At 36.0% G+C, this 24,140-nt stretch overlaps 5 protein-coding genes across 12 annotated transcripts; 3 read left to right on the forward strand and 2 right to left on the reverse strand.

Annotated features, from left to right (window-relative positions):
- Nucleotides 1–3,608: 3,608 nt before the first annotated feature.
- LOC137941746 (protein APEM9) lies at nt 3,609–8,626 on the reverse strand. 3 transcript variants are annotated; one of them, XM_068787306.1, is made up of 7 exons: nt 8,547–8,626; nt 8,149–8,381; nt 7,043–7,216; nt 5,920–5,997; nt 5,508–5,781; nt 4,864–5,216; nt 3,609–4,208 (listed from the first exon to the last, which is right to left on the reverse strand). In XM_068787306.1, the coding sequence occupies exons 2-7, from the start codon at nt 8,202–8,204 to the stop codon at nt 4,070–4,072; spliced, it is 1,074 nt and encodes a 357-aa protein (XP_068643407.1). In that variant the 5' UTR covers nt 8,205–8,381; nt 8,547–8,626; the 3' UTR covers nt 3,609–4,069. The 3 variants fall into 3 exon arrangements, with proteins under 3 accessions (XP_068643407.1, XP_068643405.1, XP_068643406.1); XM_068787304.1 differs by lacking the exon at nt 8,547–8,626 and having other exon boundaries at nt 8,149–8,448; XM_068787305.1 differs by lacking the exon at nt 8,547–8,626 and having other exon boundaries at nt 7,063–7,216; nt 8,149–8,293.
- Nucleotides 8,627–9,000: 374 nt separating this feature from the next.
- On the forward strand, nt 9,001–12,436 carry LOC137940538 (cell division protein FtsZ homolog 1, chloroplastic-like). Its single transcript, XM_068785656.1, has 6 exons — nt 9,001–9,367; nt 9,923–10,022; nt 10,229–10,458; nt 11,040–11,207; nt 11,632–11,865; nt 12,029–12,436. The coding sequence occupies exons 1-6, from the start codon at nt 9,110–9,112 to the stop codon at nt 12,245–12,247; spliced, it is 1,209 nt and encodes a 402-aa protein (XP_068641757.1). The 5' UTR covers nt 9,001–9,109; the 3' UTR covers nt 12,248–12,436.
- Nucleotides 12,437–13,021: 585 nt separating this feature from the next.
- Nucleotides 13,022–18,701, reverse strand: LOC137940398 (transcription initiation factor TFIID subunit 6-like). Of its 6 annotated transcripts, none has more exons than XM_068785440.1 (14): nt 18,559–18,701; nt 17,712–17,880; nt 16,998–17,084; nt 16,624–16,725; nt 16,414–16,522; nt 15,653–15,759; nt 15,432–15,569; nt 15,228–15,323; nt 14,798–14,922; nt 14,365–14,497; nt 14,134–14,259; nt 13,915–14,026; nt 13,334–13,672; nt 13,022–13,224 (listed from the first exon to the last, which is right to left on the reverse strand). In XM_068785440.1, the coding sequence occupies exons 2-14, from the start codon at nt 17,835–17,837 to the stop codon at nt 13,130–13,132; spliced, it is 1,695 nt and encodes a 564-aa protein (XP_068641541.1). In that variant the 5' UTR covers nt 17,838–17,880; nt 18,559–18,701; the 3' UTR covers nt 13,022–13,129. The 6 variants fall into 6 exon arrangements, with proteins under 6 accessions (XP_068641541.1, XP_068641542.1, XP_068641538.1 ...); XM_068785441.1 differs by having other exon boundaries at nt 13,340–13,675; XM_068785437.1 differs by having other exon boundaries at nt 13,334–13,675.
- A 1,124-nt stretch (nt 18,702–19,825) lies between these two features.
- Nucleotides 19,826–20,164, forward strand: LOC137940945 (cysteine proteinase inhibitor 1-like). The gene has a single exon (XM_068786065.1). The coding sequence runs from the start codon at nt 19,826–19,828 to the stop codon at nt 20,162–20,164; it is 339 nt and encodes a 112-aa protein (XP_068642166.1).
- A 2,749-nt stretch (nt 20,165–22,913) lies between these two features.
- On the forward strand, nt 22,914–23,243 carry LOC137940946 (cysteine proteinase inhibitor 1-like). Its single transcript, XM_068786067.1, has one exon. It carries the CDS (start codon nt 22,914–22,916, stop codon nt 23,241–23,243), a length of 330 nt encoding a protein of 109 aa, XP_068642168.1.
- The last annotated feature ends 897 nt before the right edge of the window (nt 23,244–24,140 follow it).

The following is a 24,140-nucleotide window of genomic DNA, read 5'->3' on the forward strand; positions in this document are numbered from 1 at the left end:
TATGTGGAAAAACCCTTCAGTATGAAGGGAAAAAACTATGGGGCAAATCCGAATAATCTTCCACTATTAAATATGGGCTTACTATATCAATTTCTCTCAAGTTTGCCCAAACTTGAGGTTTACAAAATCATGAGAGAAAACAAGTTTCTAATTCAAACCCATTCACAAGAATTGAGAGATAACCAAATAAAAAAAGGTTAGAGATCACCGGATATGAAGATTTCACCAAAATAAGGATGTAGAGAAAGACCAACTTTGGAGAAGCTTCGGAGAACTTTCTTTCTTTCCTTTCTTTTCTCCTCTCTTCTTCTTTCTCTTCTCTTTCTCCTCTCGGTCGAACCCCCTTTTTCTCTCTTGGCCGAACGTCTTCGCGTTTTGTTTTTCTCGCTCACGGCCAAGGCTTTCTGTTTCTCTCGCTCACGGACAAAGCGTTTTGTTTCTCTAGCTCACGGCCAACACCCTTTCACTTAAGGTTTTATCTCTTTCTTTTATTTTATCTCTTTCACATGAAAGAGATTAGTGGTAGCGCCCACTCATGGGCTGGACCCCACCTACTAAAAAACAACAATAAACACGTCCAAATAGCAATAGAAAATGGAAAATTCTATTGTCAAGGAGATACTTTTCTGATACTTTCAAACAGCAAGATCAATGTTGGCACCAGAGACGGTACAACTTTTGACAACTAGTAGGTGATAGCAATGGCGCAATGAACCGATGAACTGAGATCACCAAAGCAAGATACTTCCAACGGCCGGAGAGAGATTACCAACAGCCAAATATCATGTTGTTTGACCTGTTGAGACCTTTCATTCCTCAACAGCAAGGCAGCAACAACAGTGCTGACACTTCTATTCAACAATCTTTGAGCATGTCAAAGAGACATGAGATGCTACTTTCCTAGTTTCTAAATCCTAACTCGAACAAGTCTCACAAGCAATACGTCGTCAAAGACAATGTATTCTCAGGATAAGGCATGATAGAGAAGAGAATAACTAATTATTCTGAGTGTGCTTGTTGGCTGGCATTGAGCAATCTACGGAGCAAGTGTACTAGCAGAAGAGAGAAAATAACAACAATATGATGAAAAACTAAGCAACAATATGAGAAAGAAAAAATGATGGGTTTTTTTAATCCTTAAAAACCATAGATGTGAGTCCTGAAAATCAATGCTCTGATACTATGTTGATTTTTAGGACTCCATGGATTTAGCTCATGGAGAAAAAGATAAAGAGACCCATTGGGAGAAAATAGGAGGAAGAAGAGGTTATGGACTTGTGGTCCTAACCCTCCCCCTAAACTCAATTTATAAATTAATCAAACTATAATATTATAATAATACCCCTGAAACTTAACCTAATTACATCAATGTCATCTCTATGAAGATGACTCTTTATTTACCATTCTGCCATCATTGTATGGGCATGTGGGCCTTCTCCTTGGTTTTATGGGCCTTGAGCCCATCTTCTACATCTCTTGGATGTGTGGGCCTTCTTTGGCCTTATGGGCTTGGGCTCATTTTCCAACACATTTGGATATGTGGGCCTTCCTTGGTCTTGTAGGCTTGGGCCCATCTTCCAACATTCTAATAGTAATCCATAAACTCTAACTGTCCCAATGGCCTATCGAAAGATGGAATCCGTGCACGAATATTATTGATTCTGAGATCTAGTGCATGATGTAGATTAATTGTTAAATCCTTATATGTTATACTAAGAAAATGGATTAACTGGTAATGATCTCCTAGATAAGAAAGATGTTGAATGTAATTTAGATAGAGATTATGCGCGAACCAATTGGGGAGCACTAACTTATCATCCAACCCACAATCAACAATAACCACAATAGAGAGAATTAGTTTATCTCGACCCTCAAAGATAATCTGATTTGGGATAGTGATTTCAAATGGATTTACAAAAGGATCCAATGATGTAGTTGAAGGAAGAACAAGAGGAACTGGTGAGGAAGGAGTGGCCACAGATTTTGCTTTGTGGCAAAGGAGGGAATTGAGGAGGTGGAATGGGCGATGGTCTCTTGTTGATATGGTGGGCTACGTCTGTAAAGATGCTCTAACAAAGTTTTCCATTAGAATCCAGTATTAGTAGCCTCTGGGATGTCAAGATGCCTCATGTTTTTACCATCTCTACATCATATGGTCTTACAATATTTGCTTCCATGATATTGAAAAATTGAGAAATAAAAGACCAAAGATTTTGTCCAAAACTCTTTCGTCTATCTATTCTTGTTACTTGCATCAATGACAAACTCAACTTGCTTGATGAAAGCTTGGCATGCAAAGTAGGGAATAGAAATAGAAGATCATTTGTCCCCATTTTTTACCATTAGCATAGTAATGAGCCCCACTCTAATAGTAATCTTTTGAATGCAACAAGAAGAATTACCATATAAAAAAAGAGTAACCTTGTTCCTTTTTGCATGCCTACTACTGCAAATAGTTTGTCATCCAATCTCATCCTTTCCTCCATGAGTATGCAGAGTAACAGCATCTCGCTAAACATCTTCCCCCTTTTCATCTTTAAACTCCAAAGCTTTTCCTCTATCTTGACATTGATTTCAATCTTTCTCTCTCTTGTTGTTGATCCTCTATTCTTAGATTCCTTCCATTCCTTTGCTCTCCTTCTTCCAACCAATCTCATCTCTTGTTCTTCTCTCCTTTTTTCATACTTGCTTCTCTCGTTCCTTTCCCCCAAGTAACTTTTTTGGAAAATCCAAGCTTTAAAAATATTGTTTTAATATAAGATATCCAAGTTTCAATAGTTTGATGGAGATGGCAACATAAAGAACCTTGTTCACTTCATCAAACATTACAACAATGCCAAAATGGATGGTAACTTGATTGTGAAACGATGGAGTTGTTCCTTGACTGGAAATGTATTCAACGATTACTTAAAATGACTTAAAAAACAATTGATAGTTGGCAATAATGAGTTATTTAACTAATTCTATAACACCCATTGTAACATTACATTGATAGGGCTCACCAATACCAAACAATGAAAAGACAAAATAATAATCGATTACATCAACTATTGACAAAACCTGAGCTTGAACTGCAAAGATGCACAAGCCTTTTGACAAAGACAAAAATCCAAATGTACACCTAAAGAATGAATTTGGGTTTGCTTTACTTTCTTCAAAATAAAAAGCCAAAATATTTTCAAGAGCAAATAAAGAACACCCACAATATAAAAATGATGGTTACTTCAAACAGAAACAACAATATGCCAATATTTGAACCTCAAAAGATGGAGAAAGAATCAAAACTTTATGTTAAAACTTAATCATTGAATCACATGCATTTAACTTCACAACTAGAGGTAAACTCTTATGTAGCAAAACAAGTTAGTGGTAGACTCAATATCACTCCAAAGAAAAGACAAGAAAAGAAGTATCTCTTTTCAAATGAGGATGTCCTAGAAATACTGAAAGAACTTCTTGAATCTATAACTGTTTAAAGGCAAATAGAAAGACCTAACCCAAGAATACAACCTGAATTCGACTTGAATCCGACTCATTTATCTGTCTTTGAATTTACTCAACATTACAGGTTTCAAATTAACCCCTCTCCATCCAGATTTGTTCAGCACAAACGCACAGTAGGAAAAACACAAGATAGAGACAAGCCACACAAGATACAGACAAGTGACAGCTAACCTTTTATTTACTGCAAATCACCCTTCAATTTTCCATCACAATGCCGCTGATAAACTATGTCAGAACTCAGAAACAATGGATTTTACAAAATCCGTTTCAGCTATTCTTGTTATGAATATAACCTTTATGAGATGTGATTAATACATTACACTATTGTTATCTTGACTGAGTAGGCTTTCTTCCTTTTTCCGGACATGGCCTGTAGTAAAAGGCTGCAAATTGCTTCCCTTGAGACCCTTTCATGTCTGCATTTTCATTTTCCACTGGGTCTTTTGCAGATCAATCCCACAAACATTTATCAGATAATATGCTGTGACGTGCTGAGGTTGGTGTCAGCTCCATTATCATGATCCATGAAAATATTGTTCGAGGAAACAAGGTATGGAAAAAAAAATCACGTGTTTCCTCTTGCTGGAACTTGTAGGGATTGAACAGAAGCCAGAGGATTCACTTGAACAGAAAAAGCAAGCTGCCAGAAGTTGAGAAGTGCATTTCTTATAGAAGGAGCCAATGCTCTAACAAACCTGTAAAAACTGGAAAAAGAAGGTTACCACTGTTATTAGATCAGTTCATCAAATTGATACTGAAACAAAGACGATAAGAAACAAAATCAGTTAGACTATCATGCAATGATCACTCATCACCAGGTGGTCATAAAGGCAGACCAGAGTTGAGAGGAATCATATAAATTTCTTCTTTTTACCAAACAGAAGCTAATTATTTTAAGGTTAGAAACAAACAAATAACATGAAGAATTCAAAAATGAAAAGGTAACAAGAATTGTGATGTATATGCCAATCAAATTTTGCACAAGAGATTGTCCATCAGTTGTTTTGCTAATGTGTGTATCTTTAGATGTGGAATCATACCAGCAGTTTCTAGCCATGACCAAAGGAACAACCAAATATAAAGTGCCCTAGAGCCATCTAGACTTTTGACCCACCAAACATCCATGACGACAATATCGAACTTTAAAAAGGATAATGGATTTGGCTTTTCAAATAATGGCCACATTTTTTAGGTGGGAGGGGGCCATCTCACCAGGGAAAGGGGTATGATGTACATATGTAGTAAAAAATAAATCTGAGTGTGTGTGTGTGTGAGAGAGAGAGAGAGAGAGAGAGAGAGAGGATGAGAATAAAGACAGTTCAAGAAAAAGTGAGAACAACGAAGATGAAAATAACTCACCGCTTTAAAACAGAGCCTTTCCTTCTGAGGATATAGAAAACAAAAAGGATCAACGGAACATAAAGCACAACACTTGTATTTGAAAAATTCATCACAGCCCTTTTAAAGAACCATGGATCTTTTTGCTCCTGAGTTGTGCGTTTGGATTCTACTATGGTTGTTTTTGAACAGTCCCCGTTAGATGTAGGATAAACTTCAACAGTTCTGGTAGATATTTCACTGTCTAACATATTAGAAGCCACATCATGAATCAATTGGCAATCACTTCCCTCCATTACTAGAGGTGTCCCAGCACCTATGGAGGATTTGCAAGAACATTTCCCATAATGGTGGTCCAAACATCTCAAAAAAGCCTGTTAAATAAAAGGTAGGTTGTCAAAGAAGCTTACTAATAATTTCCATCATAAGGACATACCCGACTAGTTAGGTTATAGCAAGCATCACATCTCCTTTGTATTACTCATGCAATAAAAACTGCTGCAACCACCCTAAAAGAATCCAAATGCTTTAAAACCTAAGTGAATGAGATAAAGACCAGTTTTTTTTTTTTTAAAAAAGGCCAGCCCCATCTTACCACCATGAGTGCGTACTGTGTTCCCACATAGAAAATATAACACCTGATAGCACGTTCCAATACTACCTACCTGCCGTTTTTCCTCAGGCAATTCAGCTTTCTCCACCCAAGAAACAGCAAAGTCAAATTCCCTCAAGTATTTTCCAAGAAGAGTTACAGCATATAGGTCTGCAATTTTCGCATATTCTTCTTCAGTTAGAAAACCAAGGCCACACCATCCAGTAGAAGAATTGTTAGTACATCTGTATACCGCATCATTATCAACATATTCCCATTTAGAAAGGAACTCCTCAAGAACTAATCTGACATTAGTTAAATATCCTTCTGCTATCTGAAAGCATGCCCTGCCAAACATTAACAACAAAATGTCACTTTTTTAATTGACATCAGCTTCCTGAGCAGACTTGGAAGGACTACTCTCGTGGAGGGAAGAAAAAATGCTATGCTCTAAGGTAAAATAAATGATGAGAGATCCAAAGTACCCAACAACAAGGACTTCAGCAGGTATCGCAGATACAGAACCAAACAAGTCTCTGAAATCATTGAAAATTTCTGCTGTTCTGCAAAATTGACAAACATACAAACAAACAAATCACCTTATGGATAATGGAAAAGTTGTAAACCAACTTATACATGTATAAATTAAAAAAGTACACTAGTGCCAACTATTTTGCGAACAGTTTCGCAGTGTGAATAAACTGATCTAAGGAGATTCAAAACAACAAGTCACAGGAAATTGAGTACTGTAAAACATAACAATAAATTGAGTAATGGAAAATGGAAAAGGTGTAACCAATTAAAACACTCAGAAATAAGAAACTATCGAAGTGTCAATTAGTTTTTCTATAAAGTAATCTAAGGATATAAAAAAATAAAAACAGAGATCAGTGTTCTGCACCTGTAATAATATATAAGCTTATTTAGAGTCCTTAAGATTACAAGACGGCTGATGTTAAGTCACTAGTTAGCAACAGTGTAAAATAGATGACTGATTGGCCAAATCGCCCACTGATAGTATAACAAGTTTAATAAAAAACAGAAAGTAAAGTATCAAGTCTACCCATAATGTTGCTGAGCTATAACTAGAATATTGTTGCAAACTTCATATACAGCTCTTAAGTTGTTCAAAAAAGAATAAGCTAAAGTAAAAATCAAATGCAGGAAAATGACTTACATTCCAGGTGTGACTATCATTATGAATATATTAGTAATATACTTAGGCTCGTTTTCAGAATCCTCATACAAATAGTATCAACATGCTGCTTCTTTGCAAGACAACCTATCTCATCCATACCAAAACAAGACCTACTCAATTATGAGTGCAATCATTCAGCATCAACAAAATTAATCTTACCATCTTTATAACAGAAGAAACAAGGTGCAATATATGGTGTGCATCATTTTATAATAAGACAAGAACATACTTCCAGAGGATGGAGTTACCAACTAATTGAACAATAGGTTGAAATCAAGAACTCGAAGAACAAGGTGTCACATCGTTATGTAGTAGAAAAGATGATCTTCTCATTACTATATAATCTCATCATAAGAAAAATGCCAGAAGTTAGTACATAGTGCAAAATTCTAGAACAAGAAGCAGAGTACCTCCCCAGTTCTTTTACCACCTGAACGTACACCGTAGCAGCATATTCCAACATGTCCTCCAATTCAGAATCATTGGTAGATTCTGTTGAAGTAGTTTGACTAATTTCACACAAGTTCCGCATGATAGAAGAGGCAAGGGATGCAGCTTCCTCAAACATACAACCGACCAGATAGCTGAGCCAAGATAGTAATAAAAAAGAAACATTTAAATCAAAAAGAAAATAGAATGAACAACGACATAAACAAGATGAAACATGGATACAGTAGCCTAATTTTCAGGACATAAAATATCTGAATGAGAATCAGGCAAAGTGGAGTAAAGTTCGTAGGAATTCAAGCACACATGCAAAGGGGGAAAACACATGAATAAGGAAATCTGGGTTTGGAATAATCATGAAATCTCCTGCTGATAGAAGCAACCACTATCTTATCAGCCTCAGATTACTTTACCACCTAATTCTGTTGACTAAACTAACGTATGTGTCTTTAAGTGAAAAAAATTAAAAAAACAAAAAGTAAAGGAATTTTCTCAAACTAAGGCTCCATCACAAACAATAAAACAAAAATTGCAATAAAAGATGGCTGGACATAGAAAGAAACAATAAACATAATCTTAAGGGAAGGTACCAACCAAACTTTTGAAAAATTATTATTATGATTAATGATATGTCATCGTTATAAAAAAATAAAAAGAATTATGATACTTTATAGTAGAGGTGATTACCGTCACTCCCTCTAAAATTGTGCTTTTGTTTTAGTTCCCTAACTGACCCAAAAAACCAAGCATTCGGGTCCCCCTAATTCTTTTCACAAACAAGAACCTTGTGTGGGAAACGCATATTCATGTACACCAATAAGCATTAGTGAAACTTCAACAAAAATCAAACTGTTTTCAGAAAAACAATAGGTTCAAATTTAGAAAATTGTTTTCTTTCGCAGATTTCAATAATATTAGCTATTCTGATATAAAGAATTTTATAAAAAAAAATTATATTCTCTTCTCGCTCTTGAATTGGCACCATGAGCGGGAGAGGAAGCGGTGAAGTAAAACATAAATTCGAAAACTATCTTCTTTTTCTATTAACGTAATGAATTCTTTGTGGTACCTTTCCGACAGATCAATCTGTTCCCATAAGGAAGGATGAGAGAGCGACCCATCCATGTTATCTTCCTGCGAGATAAAGTAAGCGTAGGTGTAGCTATGCGAACTACGAAGAAGATTAAGGCTGCGTTTGTACCCTCCCTTCTGTATACGAGTCCAGGAGTCGAGAAGTGTAGTTAAACACAACAGCCTCGAAATAGTTCTCGCGTGCGAAGCGCAGTTCCACGTTCCGGACACCTGTACCGTATCATGCGGAAGAACCATAAATCTGAGACATTACCGCAGTAGTGCCTCTCTCAGTCCCTTTTCCATCAGCCCGACGGAGCTAGATAAGACTCGGGAGGCCGGTGGCAGAAAGGAACAGAAAATTAACAAGGAGAGGAAGAGACAAGGAGGACCTACCGATGACCGCCTCCAGAGAGGAGGCGCAGACCTGAGCGAAATCGTCGGAGAAAAGCCAGAGATGGTACAGTGAGCAGACAGAAAACCTTAGAGTGAAAGAGGGGAAAGAAAATGAAATCTCGTCTGCGTTGGAAAAGAGGAGAGTTTTTTAACACAAGAAGCAAATAAGAGCCGCTGATAATTTCGCCGATTGTAATAAGAGATCTCTTGCTGTAAGATGCACATGAGAGACCGTATCATCAGGACTGCTCTATTATTCACAGAGACGTTGGAACAGAGCGAGACGGAGTTGGATTTTCAACCTCATCGGCCCATTGGGTTTCTCTAAGGTCGGGTTTAAATCCGTGACGAACCCGACCCATGCCCATTACTCAGACCCAACCCGTCTCATATCTGTTTGAAAGCAGCTAGTCCAAAGCAGTCTCTGTTAAGCATCAGACTGATACTTCCTGTCTGGCATTGCTTCTGCTTCTCTCATAGCTCGCTTTAATGCCCTAACCCCTCTAAAATACCGTTCATTCCCTATTCGGCATTTCGTTCTGGAAGTTAACTAGCTGTAGAGAATGGCTTCTCTCCAGCTTACGAATCCAAACCAGCTAAATTTGATTTCTTCTCCTTCAGCCTGTGTTGGGTCTCAAAGGAAGTCCAGTAGGCGCTTCGATGTTGGTTCCAAGTCTCGGAGGGGAACTCGGAGCAGGGGTGGTTGCAGTGTGTGTTGTTCCTCGTCATTTATTCCGAAAGAGTCGGCCAGGATTAAAGTGGTAGGCGTTGGTGGGGGAGGGAATAATGCCGTGAACCGGATGGTTGGAAGTGATCTACAGGTAGATGTCTATATTCACTGTTTGGTTTCTCGGCTGTCTTGGTTTTTCTGTCGTTTATTTGGACATGTCTTCTCATGCTTGGATTTGGATGGTCGTTTCCAAGTCCTCTGTATCTGTTGCTGTAATGTACTTCATATTTCATCATCTTGATTTTGTTCGGAATCTGTTAAACGAAGAGCAACTTCGGTAGGATTCGAAGCACTTCTTGTAAGTCTGCTTGACGCCTTTTAGGACCCAAATGTGATTTATCTTCCCTCGTTTCGTCTGAGTTTCTTTTTCGCTTTGGTCCAAGTATAAGATCGTCACATGGTTTGTTTGTCGACCTTGAGATTTCCTGGCTTCCTTGTTGTCTTCTCGGTTCTTTTAAGGAATTTTTTTAATTTTTCTTTTAATTTTTTTTGTGTTTGTTAGTGGGCTTCCAATCTCAAACCACTCTTCATTCCAAAAGCAAAAGAAGCTTCGTTTCTGTTGTATTTCCTCAGCATCTCTGTGTTTTCGACGGTTTTTTACTTTGAAGGGTTACTAATATTACCTTATCTGCTTGTTTAATCTTAGGGTGTAGAGTTCTATGCTATAAATACAGACGCACAAGCTTTGGTAAATTCAGCTGCAAATAACCCACTTCAAATTGGGGAGCTCTTAACACGCGGACTAGGTCAGCTGCTCTATCTTCGGAGGAGAAGTCCCATAGTGTGATTTTATACATTAACTTGGCAAAAAAAAAATCAATGTAGTGTACTAGATTGTTCCTGTTAATGAAAAATATAGCCTCCTTTTGAGACTGGTGAGTACTCACCACTTCCTGTGATGGTTTTTTGTACAGGAAGTAGAGTTACTAAATCTTTCTATTCAGAGATACAGGTACTGGTGGGAATCCACTTCTTGGAGAACAAGCTGCAGAAGAATCCAAAGATGCTATAGCAAATGCTATTAAGGACTCTGATCTTGTATTCATTACTGCTGGTATGGGTGGGGGCACAGGTTCTGGTGCTGCTCCAGTTGTTGCTCAGATATCAAAAGAAGCTGGTTATTTGACTGTTGGTGTGGTTACATATCCATTCAGCTTCGAAGGTCGCAAAAGATCTCTACAGGCATGTATCATAATTTTTACCAAGATGTTTCTTTCAGAATCTGATGAGTCCATCTTAATTTGTTTGAGACGGACTTTGTACAGTTTAGTGAGGAATTGTCTGCTTTTGAGTAGTGGGGAAGTACTAGTAGTATTTGGGTATACCTTCTGTGGAGTAGATTCTCAGGCAGGAAAATATTCATTTTTCAGAAAGCATGAATGCTGATGGAGACTGTTAGTTATCCAAAAAAATTCACCTGAGACTAGAGTGGACCATTTAAACAGAACCCCGTCAGAGACTTTAGTCGTCCTTGTGGCCAAGGTTCTAGGGTATCAACCATCTAGGGCATACATGAAAAAGATATTACCATTAAATGGTTGTTTAGTTTGATATTTGCACTTCTATGGTAGCTGGTAACATCTTCCAACAAACCTTGCTTTCAACCAGTGCAAAGTGTCTGCATTTTTCAAAGTTGGTTAATTGTTTGTGAAGTTTTGAGACAAAAAATGTTTAAGTGGGATTTCAGCTTTTCTTGTTCAATGGTCCTGTGGAGTTGATTGAGCTGAACTTGACGGGTGCTTCTCCTGTTGAATTTTTTTCAGGCATTGGAGGCCATTGAGAAGTTACAGAAGAATGTGGATACTCTTATAGTGATCCCTAATGATCGTTTATTAGACCTAGTCGATGAACAGACACCCCTTCAGGATGCTTTTCTTCTTGCTGATGATGTGTTGCGGCAAGGGGTTCAAGGAATTTCTGACATAATCACGGTTGGTTATTTTTGTATATCTGAACATAAACGTTGTGCATATCTTTGTTTATTTTATCCTTTTTTTAGGAAAAAGATGAAGATTTCATTAATGGTGGGAGGGCAAACAGACTGCCACTCCAGCAAAATGGGGCGTGGGTCAAAGAACTTAAAATGTGCTAAACAAGAAAAAAATTACAACAAACATAACGAACTCAGTTGCAAATAACCAGGGCTAACAGAAAGGATCCCTCTCTAGCAAGATTGTTGGCCACTGAGTTAGCTGATCGCTGAGTGTTTATTTTTTCCTTATTACCATGGTTATTGGTTACTCTGTCTCTTCAGTATTAGCTTCAGGATTATTTTTTTTACAAGATTTTATGGTTGTCATGACCTTCAAAGTAATTTGCATGCAAAGATTGAGAAATGAAGTTATGCTTTTGCAGATACCTGGACTGGTGAATGTGGATTTTGCGGATGTGAAAGCTGTGATGAAGGACTCTGGAACTGCAATGCTTGGTTTAGGTGTTTCCTCCAGCAAAAACCGTGCTGAGGAAGCTGCTGAACAAGCTACTTTAGCCCCTCTGATTGGGTCTTCTATTGAATCTGCTACAGGCATTGTATATAACATTACTGGAGGAAAGGATATAACTCTGCAAGAAGTAAACAGAGTCTCCCAGGTAATTTGAACTCAACATAACTCTTCTTTTCTACTTTATTGAGGCTATTCTGAAGAACTCACGAGGCAGTCGATCTATGAAAGTATTCCTTCCTACATTTGGGCCAAGAAGCCTTTTTGTTTCAGCAATTTACATAGGCGAGTTGGTTTGGCAAATACTGCAGGTTGTTACCAGTCTAGCAGACCCTTCGGCAAATATAATCTTTGGGGCTGTAGTTGATGACACATATACGGGTGAAATTCATGTCACTATTATCGCCACAGGATTCTCACAATCATTCCAGAAGACGCTCCTGACTGACCCGAGAGCAGCCAAGTTGGTAGAAGCTCAAGCGAAGGCACCCATTGGTAGAGCTGCTCGTTCTCGAAAACTTTTCTTCTGATATCTTCTCTTTCATGTATTGTTAACACAGTTATTCTGGTGTCTTCTATGTTTCGGTTTTCACGAGTTTTTAATTCAAATGTAGTGAAATCTTTTCATTTTCTGGCAGTCTTGCCTACCTAGATCGTCTCAGTTCAGTGAGTAAAAGAAAGAATTCTTTTGCTATAGAATTTGGTGACGAATATTAATCAGTAAGGGGGATGGCATAGAACGTAGCTAAACTTGAACCTATATATGTTTGAATTTAGTTTGATTTAAATACTTTGAATTTGAATACAGCCTCAAACCTAAAATTTGAATCGATTTTAAACCCAAATTTTTTAACCAAGTTTGCAAATTGAGTGTCCAATTCTAACCTATATTTAAAACTTTAAAATTTATAAAAAAATAAATAAAATATTATGATGACTTTAGTTCCATTGTAAGATATTACACAGAACCTTAATGGAGTATATTAATGTATAATAAATAATTAGAGTAAAATGTATTTTTCGTAAAAAAAAATATATGTTAAGGAATCAATTCATGAGCTAACAACTAAACTTGAAAAATCTCAAACTTGGCTTAATATACTTAAAATTTCAGTAAAATTTAAACTGAATCAAACTTTTTTTAGCCAAACTCGAACAGTTTATAAACCGGTTTAGTTTGGTGTCACCCCTAACCATACTAGAATCAGATACACTTACAGGTTTTTGTTGCTTGAAAACCTAAGTTTCAAGTCTCCTACTAAGACAGTAAATAATAGTTTTTCCACAGAATTTCGATCATTAAATGATTCCAAATCGATGTGTCCATTCCACTGAGGTTCAGCATTCGCCAGATTCAATAAACAGAAAAAAAAAAAAACAATTTTCAACTTAAATAACAATTCAATTCATATTTATGACTGGAAGATTAGGTTTGCTACATGTGCGATCGGTTTTACGCTCCTATTATCCAAGATCTGCAGCTCACTGACACGAAAGAAATCTAAACCTGATTCACAAGAGTAAGAAACATCCTTTTTACATCAGTACTGGCAGCCAGTACAGCATCTCTCATAGGAAGAATGACATCTCCAGTGAAGGCGTGAAAGAAAATATACCCTCACCAAAGAGCTCATAGAGTGATGCCAAGAGATGCCCTGCATCCACGTCTTCTTTCCAAGCCTGCATGAGAACCGCTGACATATTTGGGCCCCGCCTATCCCCTTTTTCTCTTCTGTTTCCGCCTGAAACACTCTCATTTGAATTTGAAATCTGTCCAGATGAAGATGATGGACCCATCTCAGACTCTCCTGAAATGGCACGAAATGAGTCTCCTGCTATTGATGCCCCTTGCTGCAAATCACCTGCCATGGACATGCTTCCCAATGAACCATCAGTAGCCACTTTCTTGAGGGGAGGCTGTTGGGACAACAGATCGTTGCTTGCTTTACGCTTATCTTCTTTGTTCAATGAAAAAGAACACTGTTAGAATTTTCATTACAGAAAATTAAAATTTCTGTTATCAGAAATCAGTATGTTTCATGGTCCTGAACAACTTTTTGGAAGGTGCAGAGAAAGGCCTTGATTCGAAAATGAAGCAAATTTGTCAACAGTGAAACCTCTATTTTATAAATGAATGCCCAATGGACCCAAAAAATCTGCTGATAAACAAACATGGAGAAGAACTGCTGATATTTACTTGGTCTAGTAGTCACCACTCTCACATTACTACGCCACACAGAACGCACTGGTGGTGATAGCAAGTTTGGAAACAACTTGAACCGTTCATACAAGCACAAACCTGCTGCATGCTGCACATTCCAGCCAGACATTATGACGGGCCATGCTTACATTGTTGTGATGTATAGCTACTCAGTAAGATTATGGATACATAATGTAAAAAGAGAGAGAAACATACCAATAAAGCATCATAAACCCTCCATGCTTCACGCCTCTTAATCTCATTCTTTTGACTCTCAAGCAGCATCTCTGGCTCCAAAAGTTTCATATATGGCTCAAGATTAGGCAGGATTAGAAGCCGCACCTGCCCAGAGCCAACATAAGTCATTGGGAGTTACAAGGTGAAATGAGAGGGGAAAGAAGGCTGTGAAACTCAAGAGTTTGGAGAAGGTCAAGTAAGAAAAGATACCACACTGGGTCCAAGTGCAGCAAGACCTTGGATAGCTCCATAATGTTGCGTCAGTGCTTTCATAGGATCTAAAAACGCATGGAGCAAAGTTCTTGTTACACGAGGCTGAAGATTATGATATGTATGGCCAAATCTGCAGAAGACAACGAGTCATTTGGAAGAGGTCACCAAGTTACATAGTGAATTGATAAGAGACAATTTAAACCCAACGGATAGGCTCAGATGGTATCATATACTTTAAAAAGCAACATTCTGCACGTCTATCACCATCTGGAGATCACAGCATCAGATTTACAAATTTATGTAATGGAGGTGGATTCAGTGTGTTTGTGTGTGCACAGAAGTGTTAGCCTGTACTTTATTTTTTGAAAGTCATACAGGAGAACAAACAAAAGAAAAAGTGAAGAGATATGTGAATAGCAGAAATTCTCACCTTTTGCATATAAAAGCAACAAGGTTTGCAGTAAAGTCTCTCAGCTCCCAATGGTTGTCAGAAAGTCTATTCCCCAACCTTTTCGCAACAAGGCAAGTAATAACAGATGGCATCAATTGATGCAACTGAAGAAAAAACAGGTCTACATGATTAAACTAAATAAATAAAAGTCATTAAAACTGCAGAGAATAAAGATAATTATCAAAATAAATATAGCACTAGTACTGGCCATAACCAAACAACTTCTACCAAAAACAAAAACACAAAAATGACCTAAAATTGTTTATGGGCCTTTCCACTTCTACATTTTGAAAAACAGAAAGATACAATTGCACAATGAAAAAACACTTGTTACACTCATTAAGCTTGAACACAAGCTGTCACCTACCTTAAACTATCTTAAAACTTTGTAGATACGCATCACACTTACATAAGGTTCTACATGAATGTGTTTATTCTGGAGAAGGCTTCGGACAACGCGCATGAGAGCATATAAAAGGGGAAAATCATTCAAGGTACGAGTAACCTGAAATTCATAAAAAGTACAGGACATGTAAGGATCATGCGGGCCTTTCCTTATTCACCCAAAACTTGTTGATTAAGGATTAAATTGATGAACCAGTAGTAATAGTACCTCGTCTGCAATGAAGAAAGTGAAATAAGGAACCAGAGGATGGAGCCCAGAATCCGTTGCTAAACTAATTAGTGCTTTCTTAAAGAGATCTGAGTCCGATTTACTGACAATAAGCTCAGTGATCTTATCAAAATATAGCTGCAGAGTCACCAATACTGAAAATTGAGATGGAACTTCTAGTGAAGAAAAGACTGACTACAAGAAACAAGTATGAGATGCACCTGAAGTTCTCTTGATAATACATGCTTGACAGGCAATTTTATCTCAACAGGAAGTCCATCCTCCTTCCCTTGTTCAGATTTTATATTTTCAGAAGGAGCTACAAGTGCTGATAATAAAGAAACAAAAACAGTGGTCATGTCAGAGTTTTCCTCCAAATTAAAAAAAATACCTCGCAAAAGAAAAAAAGCAAGACTAAAGTATCAAAGAAGAGAAACTAACCCAAACATATGTTTCTAAGGTCATCATGAAGGTGCAGTAATTTTAGAGATAAAGAGGAAAGTGCCAAAGAAAGGGCAGTGTGTGAATGCAAGGGATTAAGAAATTTTGCGATTTTGTTTTTTAAGCTAAAACATTCCCGGGGAAAAGGATTTGCAAACAGCATCTGAAGAGGAGAAGAAAAGTAGACACAGCACATATTGAAATTGTAGCAATGGATCACAACCATGACTGAAAATTTTCATAAATTTAAAAATCCTAGACATGTAATAAATGGATTTGGAACAAGCTGTCAACATACAAAATGTTATAGATAGTAAGGCTTTGTAAAAACTAGTAAAAACTTTGTAGCATGTTTTGCCACTAACAGGTTAGAAATTTCAAAGTTCATATACTTCTTTCCAGATCCTTTCCAAGTTCAACTTTTGACAAAGGTCCTAATCAATTATAAAACATTCTCTCCCTTCATTCAGATCTAATGTACCATTTTGTTACTTTTCTTGTCCTACAGAGAAAAGATATGGTTTAAGACATAATCATGCACCTTCAACTGGAGCATTCTCTGGAATTGCAGGTTGAACACCTTCAATAGCTAGCCAATGGACAGAAACTGCAGTATCAAGTGGTGCTTTTGGTAGAGGTGCTTCAATCACCTTGATATCCCAAACAAAACAAATGCGACTCAAAACAGAACTCATGAAATCTGAGCAGAAATCAGAAATGAAGTATTGCTAATAAAGAATGCAACTCGTACATCTTTGAATTCGACATCTCTGTCATCAATGTAGAATAAATCCTTATGACCAACGGCTCTTTTAAATCTCAGAGGATCGCCAGATGCAAAACCATAAATTGGCTGTGGCACGAACACAAAATATAAAAAAGCAGATAAAATCTTGTGATAAAAAGGAATTTAACCTTCTCAAAAAGTGTACCAAACCATGTAAACTGACATAGGCCAGTGAGATTACATGCACAAAACCAAGATACCCTACCAAACACAAATACTAAGCAAAATAAATTACACAAACAATTAACAGTTAATAGCAGAAAATCAATATATCATGTACCTGTGCTTCATTTATTTTAAAATTAAAGTAAGTATAATCCTTCAAGGACATGACTTACCTCCACATTTCTTAAACTAAGAGCACTATCAACATCATCTGCTGTCAAAATGGTTCTCTTTGAGTGACGCATGCACTTGATGGCTTCCTGCAATTTGGGCAGCATCAGAAAGTTAATAATGGAGCCAAAAAATAAATCATAGTTTCTGAAATTTATAAAACAGCATCACAGTGATTGAAATAAAAACAATGCAAGAATTGGAGCAAACATTATATCTGAACCCACCAAAATGGGTAGAAACGAAATGAAAAACTTAGGCAGTTAGCAGAAACAATTAATTAGGTCAACTTCCCAATTTAGGATTTTGGCCATTGTTTCTACACATGTTGCCCTAGGAAAAAATTTGATAACCAATACAAACATGTCAATTTTGATTTATAGCCTCCACATTTATTGAAATTTTCTAGTGATTTGAGTTTGTAACTCAAGATAGTTTTTCAGAATGCCAGAAAAAGAATGCACTTCACATCATTATCCAAAAAAAAAGGGGGGGGGGAGAGGCAGTTTAGCACAACATTCAATAAATGGGTTATCAAGTTGATGGAGTTGAGATGCAAATTGGATATGTAACCATTACATCACTCTGATAAACAAAAAAAAAAAAAAAATGTTATGAACCGCTAATTAAAATTATATTTATGCTTTAATCAAGAAAAATAATGCAGTTCAGCACTAAGCTTAAGAACTTATCATAAATTGACAGTACTCAAGTACCTGCATGACCTCTCGCACACGATACTCAACATCAGGAGCAAGCGCAAGTGCCACATCTGGAGATAAGTTGTTGATACCAATACTCTGAGCAATAACCTCAATCGTCTCCTTAGGCACGATACTCATTGTCCTTCAACCTATTGGCATTAAAAATTCCAACCGCCAAATTCTAGCAATGCAACAAATGTCAGTATCATATGTTTCCAATAGTAGGGAATAATTCCTGAAGAATTAGCATATACTCGTCTGATTCAACTCCATTTATTCAATAACAGTTCTTTCAAACACAATAAAATTATGAAAAGAAAGACTTATGTGATGTTCTATAACCTAGAGGAAGCCTAAACAGACAGAAAAAAAAATTACTTAGCTTCCATATTTAGAAGGAAAACCAAAAGTTAGGGAAACCAGTGACAATAAAACTCACCCACAAAATGTCAAAAGTTGATCTTCAAGCATAGCATTTTGATAAATTGCAGTTTCTCTTATGATTCAATATCATTACATTTAAGTAAATGCATTGAACAAAAGATTACTTGAAGCAGTACAGCATTACTTTCTCACATAAATTACTCAAGAAGAAAATTTTGAAAACACTGACAAACAATGAAAATAAACAAATACACCCAAAAATGAAACCTGCTTTTCCCGTAGAAAGAAGAAAAAGGAAATTCAACCAATACTCAACACAAAAACAACTGACCTTCCTAAAGGGCTCTACAACTTTAAAAAAAGGATGCCTGAAGTTTAAAGATCATAAGCTTCCGATCCTAGGCATGGAACAAACAACAAAATGTGGAACCTCACAAAAGTAGGACAAAAGTAGGACACAAGTAGGCAGATTTACATTCCGATTTTTTCAGCAGCTGCGACGCAATTCCTATCTGCTAGGTTTATGCTGCGACAGTCGTCGCCCGAAGTAGAGACTTAAAATAAGGATTCTAGAGTCGGTCCCGTCAACAGAGGTTCTATGGAACTTGCTCAGTCGCTTGATAAAGTGGAAGCTATGCGCTGGATGCTCGCTGCTCAGTCGCAGGCTCAGAGCTGCAGGCCAAGCGGTCGTAGCGGTCAGGAATTGGGCCTCAATAATGGACTCGAACCGTGAAAATGAAATGACAATTTGAATAAATATATCCATATGTCTCGATTATATTTTAGTTGGGATGGGCTTTGAGCCCAACTTTATTCATAAAAAAGGTTACCAGAGAATTAATAAAAAAGGATTGTATTAATGTAAATCTAAATTAATGTAATCATATTGTTTAATATATAAAATTAAGTGAAATTTCACTAAAGTATTAAAAGGACAATTTCCGTTTTAATTTTATTAAAATATGGTAACATTGTTATCTTAATTATCAGGAGGTTATATTTGAAATTACTAAAGGTTCCAAATAATGGTCTTTATTGCATTATTGCTTCCAAGGCCACAATGGCCTTATTTGAGATTCACCTTTCAAGTGTTTTTATTTTATATTTTATATTTTATATTTAATTTTTTATGGGCAACTCACATTTTTGTCACACAATGATTTTTCAATATTTGATTTTTAACTCGGTATTTATAATTGAATTGAATTTCAAGGGTGAAAAGGTCATTAAATATTAAAATAATTAAAAATTGCTTTTAAAGGCCTATTTTTAAAAACAAGGACGAAAGTAGACCTCTCTTCATATCAAAACCAAGCGAAAATTTCATACTTTTTTATGTTAAAATTTTTATGATTCTTCAAATTATTGTTTAAAAATAGGCCTTTAAAAACAAATTTTAATTATTTTAATATTTAATGACCTTTTCACCCTTGAAATTCAATTGAATTATAAATTCCGAGTTAAAAATAAAATATAAATTAATATTTTAGAAAGCTAAATTGCGGGTCATAATGGAAAATTATTGCTTGTAATCGGCCACATATGGTATCATGGCAGCTAAAGATGAGCTTATTTGGAATTTACATTAAAAAATTCTGAAAATTTCCTAGTAATCTTCTTCCTCACCGTAACGCCTCCCAGGCAATACGTTTCCCAGCTCATCCCTCTTCACTCCACTCCCTTTAAATCCCTCCTTTCAGCCCCATCTTCCTCTTCACTCTTCACTCGCCACATAACCAACCATGAGGCCCCCTCTCATTCTTCTCCTTCTCCTTCCTCTCCTCGCTGTCCTCCCCGACGTCAGTACCAGAGCACTGGCAGACGAATGGGTGCCCATCGACGTTAGCTCCGCCTTCGTGCAGGACCTCGCCTCATTCGCTGTTGGAGAACACAACAGGCAAGCGAAAGCTGCCCTCCTCTACAAACGCGTCGTTAGCGCGGAGTCCTCCGCCCCTAATCCCATCAGGTACCGTCTGTTCATCGAAGCTGCTAGTAATAAGGCCGTCGGAAAGTATGAAGCGGAGGTGTTGGAGAAGGGCGTCAGGACCCTGGAATCGTTCAAGCCCGTTGCCGCACGCTGACGGCCTTCTTCGCTCCCAGAAGCCGATTCTCGTGTATTTCCATTACTCTTTCTAGGTCCTGCATGGATGCAATGCTCTTGTTCCCCGATTCTGGATTGTAATAAATTTGTGTTTTCACGTGGTGACATCTCCCCTTTTCCATCTTGATTTTTTAATTATCAGTATTTTAATTTTTTTGTGACAATTAAAATTTAAATATGTCTATTAACTAATTATTTTAATTATTATTATATAAAGATTAATTAAGAATAAAATGACAAGTAATTATGTTATTTACAATTAACATGACATATTAATGTTACAACTTATACCGATACATATTATATTTTTATTCATTCTTGTATGGGAATAATGACTTTGAATAATTTTTTTTATTATTATGGCTTAAAATATACTTATTAAATCATTAATGAAAATATTTTTAAACGTTGAGTATAATCTAAAATTATTGTGCACAACCATAACTTCTTTGAGAAATTATTATCAAAATTTTAATTATTTAATAGTACTTTAAGCCATCATATATTCTTTGAGAAATTATTATTTAATTTTAACGCTTGAGAAAGAAAATGACTAGATGGCTAGAAAGGGGTGAGCAAGACACGTGATAAAAAAAACAATGTTTTTTCTTCTAGTAAAGCTTCCAAGGACCATATTTAGGAATTGCTTTTCAAAGAGCTTTTTTATTCTTATGTAATCTTTATGTATTACTAGCTCAATTTTTGTGATTCAATGGTTTTTTCATATATATACAGTTCAAATTTTTTATGTTAACACTTTTATGATTGTTTTAATTATTTCTTTCATTTTTACATATCATAATTATTTTAATAATTTAATGTATTTACATCAAAGTTTGTAAGTCGAGTCGATTTCAAACCTGCATATGTTCGAGTTGAGCTCGATTTAAATAATTCAAACTCGAGTTCAAGTCAAGCCCAGCCTCAAGCCTAAAATTAAAATCTAGCTCGAGCTCAATAATTTTAATTGAGTTCAAACTCAAGTTTGAGTTAGGTACGAGCTCCAACCTATATTTAAAATTTTGCATAAAATACATTTCAAATAAACTGCACATAAAATTATGCATAAATTATACTTGAAATTGAGCATGGTCTCTACATAAAATAGGGCATGACCTTTGTATATAAACCCTATATAAAATTGTTCAGAAACACTGCATAATATTATGCATAAACTTTATTCAATAATCAAACACAAAATTTTAAATAAAATATCAATTTCAAATTTACAATCACCCAAACAAAAACTATAAATCTATTATAAATTTATAAACTCTAACTCTTTTCCATATTAGAAAATAATATGCTAAGTTCATGTTTGCATGACCAAAATCTCTACCTATGGCAAAAACAAAAGAATAAAACTTATTATTGTCTGATAAAAAATATTTATGATAGCATGGAAAAGCCAACATTCATGTTCTATAGGATCGAACCTCCCTCCTTATTGAGAAATTATCTAGTTAACATAAGGAGATATAAAGAGATTAACATCTTTACATCAGGTGCGTCAGGTCGCGAGTTTGAATCGCGCCACGCACCTCTAAAATAAACATAGATGATCGAGCCTCCCTCCCAACTATTAAGAAGAAAATACATAAACTAAATAAATTTTAATATAAAAATAGAGAAAATTATAACAAATATGATATTTAGCACTCACTGGAGACTTCGCAACACCAAACTGCACAAATTTGTTCACAGCTCATGGAGAGGGAGAAATGGTGAATGGAGAAATTTTTTAACAGCATACCATTTATCCCTTTCGCTAATCATGGAGAAATTGCATTTTTTGAACAGCTCACAGAATCGCATTTAGGGCAAAAATTATGAATATAGACAACAAATTTTTTTCAAAGAAATGGGAAAAAATAAGGATGAAAGGAATCGACCCGAGAAAGATGACTTACCTGTGTGTGGTCTATTTTGTGGGTTCCGTCGGCAACGTCTAGGTCGGCAACACCCAAATCCGATAAAGCAAGAAAGAAATTGAAGATGATCATAGGGGCTTAAATATGAAATTTTACCCAAAAAATCATAAAATTTTAAAAAATGCTCTTCCTTCGAGTGTTTGACATTGTTTGTGATTTATCTTTCAAGCGGTTTTTTTTCTTATGTGTTTTTCAGTTATTTTTATGTAATATTCAAATTAATTTTTTGCTTATTTACATATGTATAATTATTTTATTATACTTTTATATTAATTGTATGTCATATTATGAATTGAAAACCGAAAAAGGAAAAAGAGAAAAGAAATAAAATAATTTAAACTATGAATAAATACAGAGATAAAAATTAAAGATAAATTAATATTTTTTTACTAGAGAAAAAAGTCTGTGATTAGAAAGTTAAATTGCGGTAGGAACATTTGATTATCAAATACATCTTATTCATTCAAAATTAAAAATTAAAAATTGAAAAAGCCTTTTTTGTTAAAAATATTAATAACGTGGGTTAGATAGGAATTAGTGGGTCATAATGGAAAATTATTGCATGTAATCCTCCACATATGGTATCATGGCATCTAAAGATGAGCTTATTCGGAATTTACCTAAAAAAATCTGAAATTTTCCAAGTAAATATCCTTCCTCGCTGTAACGCCTCCCAGGCAATAAGATTTCCAGCTCATCCCCCCTTCATTCCCACCCGGCCACCCCATTCCTCTCCCTTTAAATCCCTCCTTTCTGCCTCGTCTTTCTCTTCACTCTTCACTCGCTACATAATCAACCATGAGGCCCCCTCTCATTCTTCTCCTTCTCCTTCCCCTCCTCGCCGTCCTCCCTGACGTCAGTACCAGATCGCTGGCCGACGAATGGGTGCCCATCGACGTTAGCTCCGCCCACGTGCAGGACCTCGCCTCATTCGCTGTTGGAGAACACAACAGGCAAGCGAAAGCTGCCCTCCTCTACAAACGCGTCGTTAGCGCGGAGTCCTTCGTCCCCGATCCTACCAGGTACCGTCTGTTCATCGAAGCAGCTAGTAATACGGCCGTCGGAGAGTATGAAGCGGAGGTGTGGGAGAAGAGCGTCAGGACCCTCGTTTGGTTCAAGTCCGTCTAGAAGCCGATTCTCGAGCATTCCCATTACTCTTTCTAGGTCCTGCATGGATGCAATGCTGTTGTTCCCCGATTCTGGATTGTAATAAATTTGTGTTTTGAGCGTTCGATCAAAACGTTTTGTTGGCCTGTTTTTCTTCTCCATCTTGATTTTTTAATTATCAGTATTTTAATATTTTCGTGACACTTGAAATTTAAATACGTATATTAACTAATTATTTTAACTATTTTATTATATAAAGATTAATTAAGGATAAAATAACAAGTAATTATGTTATTTACAATTTACATGACATAATAATTTTACTCATAAATATTATATTTTAATTAATTCTTTGATGACAATAATTACTTTGAATAAAAACTTTATTATTTAGGATTTAAATATATTTATTAATTCATTAAAGAAAATAATTTTAACCGATGAGTTCAATTTAAGATTATTATGCACAACCATAACTTATGTTCGAGAAATTATTATCAAAATCTTAATTATTTAATAGTATCTAAGGCATTATAGTCAAACTTATTTATGTTTTATGTTCATATAGTGAGAATGTATTAGATTGAATTTTTCAAAGATACTCATCATCAATAAGCACATAATTGGTATCTGGGAGGGCTGAGAACACATATTTAAGTATAATAAATTCAATTTTTATATTAAATTAAATTTCAAAAAAATATTGAAGTTAATTGTTGTTTAATTTTAGTAAAGGAGATGCAAAAGAATATGCTAGCCATAGAGAGATAATGTCCCAAGCATAGGTTAATAATTCAAGTTTTGTTAAGGGGATGGGTGCAGGTGAACTAGCTCGATCACATCTTAGGGTTCAACTTCATGCCACCTTCATGTTGACCTAACAAAGTATGGTTGTCCAAGAAAACAACTAGATGGCTA

This window comes from Aristolochia californica, unplaced genomic scaffold, assembly GCF_029961685.1.
Source record: "Aristolochia californica isolate CCGP_79_NKW_82.1479 unplaced genomic scaffold, dmAriCali1.0.hap1 SCAF_9, whole genome shotgun sequence".
Lineage (NCBI taxonomy): Eukaryota > Viridiplantae > Streptophyta > Magnoliopsida > Piperales > Aristolochiaceae > Aristolochia > Aristolochia californica.

What these genes read in the sequence shown, in the direction of transcription:
- LOC137941746 (XM_068787304.1), bottom strand. Translation starts at nt 8,408, where the DNA reads ATGGTTCTTCCGCATGATACGGTACAGGTGTCCGGAACGTGGAACTGC. An exon ending in CAGATTGATCTGTCGGAAAG is followed by an intron (nt 7,217 to 8,148) that starts GTACCACAAAGA and finishes ATCTTGGCTCAG; the next exon opens with CTATCTGGTCGGTTGTATGT. An exon ending in TGCCTGAGGAAAAACGGCAG is followed by an intron (nt 5,217 to 5,507) that starts GTAGGTAGTATT and finishes TTTATTTAACAG; the next exon opens with GCTTTTTTGAGATGTTTGGA.
- LOC137940538 (XM_068785656.1), top strand. Translation starts at nt 9,110, where the DNA reads ATGGCTTCTCTCCAGCTTACGAATCCAAACCAGCTAAATTTGATTTCT. An exon ending in TGGTTGGAAGTGATCTACAG is followed by an intron (nt 9,368 to 9,922) that starts GTAGATGTCTAT and finishes GTTTAATCTTAG; the next exon opens with GGTGTAGAGTTCTATGCTAT. An exon ending in GTCGCAAAAGATCTCTACAG is followed by an intron (nt 10,459 to 11,039) that starts GCATGTATCATA and finishes AATTTTTTTCAG; the next exon opens with GCATTGGAGGCCATTGAGAA.
- LOC137940398 (XM_068785437.1), bottom strand. Translation starts at nt 17,837, where the DNA reads ATGAGTATCGTGCCTAAGGAGACGATTGAGGTTATTGCTCAGAGTATT. An exon ending in GAGATGTCGAATTCAAAGAT is followed by an intron (nt 16,523 to 16,623) that starts GTACGAGTTGCA and finishes TGGGATATCAAG; the next exon opens with GTGATTGAAGCACCTCTACC. An exon ending in CTGCACTTGGACCCAGTGTG is followed by an intron (nt 14,260 to 14,364) that starts GTATCTTTTCTT and finishes GGCTCTGGGCAG; the next exon opens with GTGCGGCTTCTAATCCTGCC.
- LOC137940945 (XM_068786065.1), top strand. Translation starts at nt 19,826, where the DNA reads ATGAGGCCCCCTCTCATTCTTCTCCTTCTCCTTCCTCTCCTCGCTGTC.
- LOC137940946 (XM_068786067.1), top strand. Translation starts at nt 22,914, where the DNA reads ATGAGGCCCCCTCTCATTCTTCTCCTTCTCCTTCCCCTCCTCGCCGTC.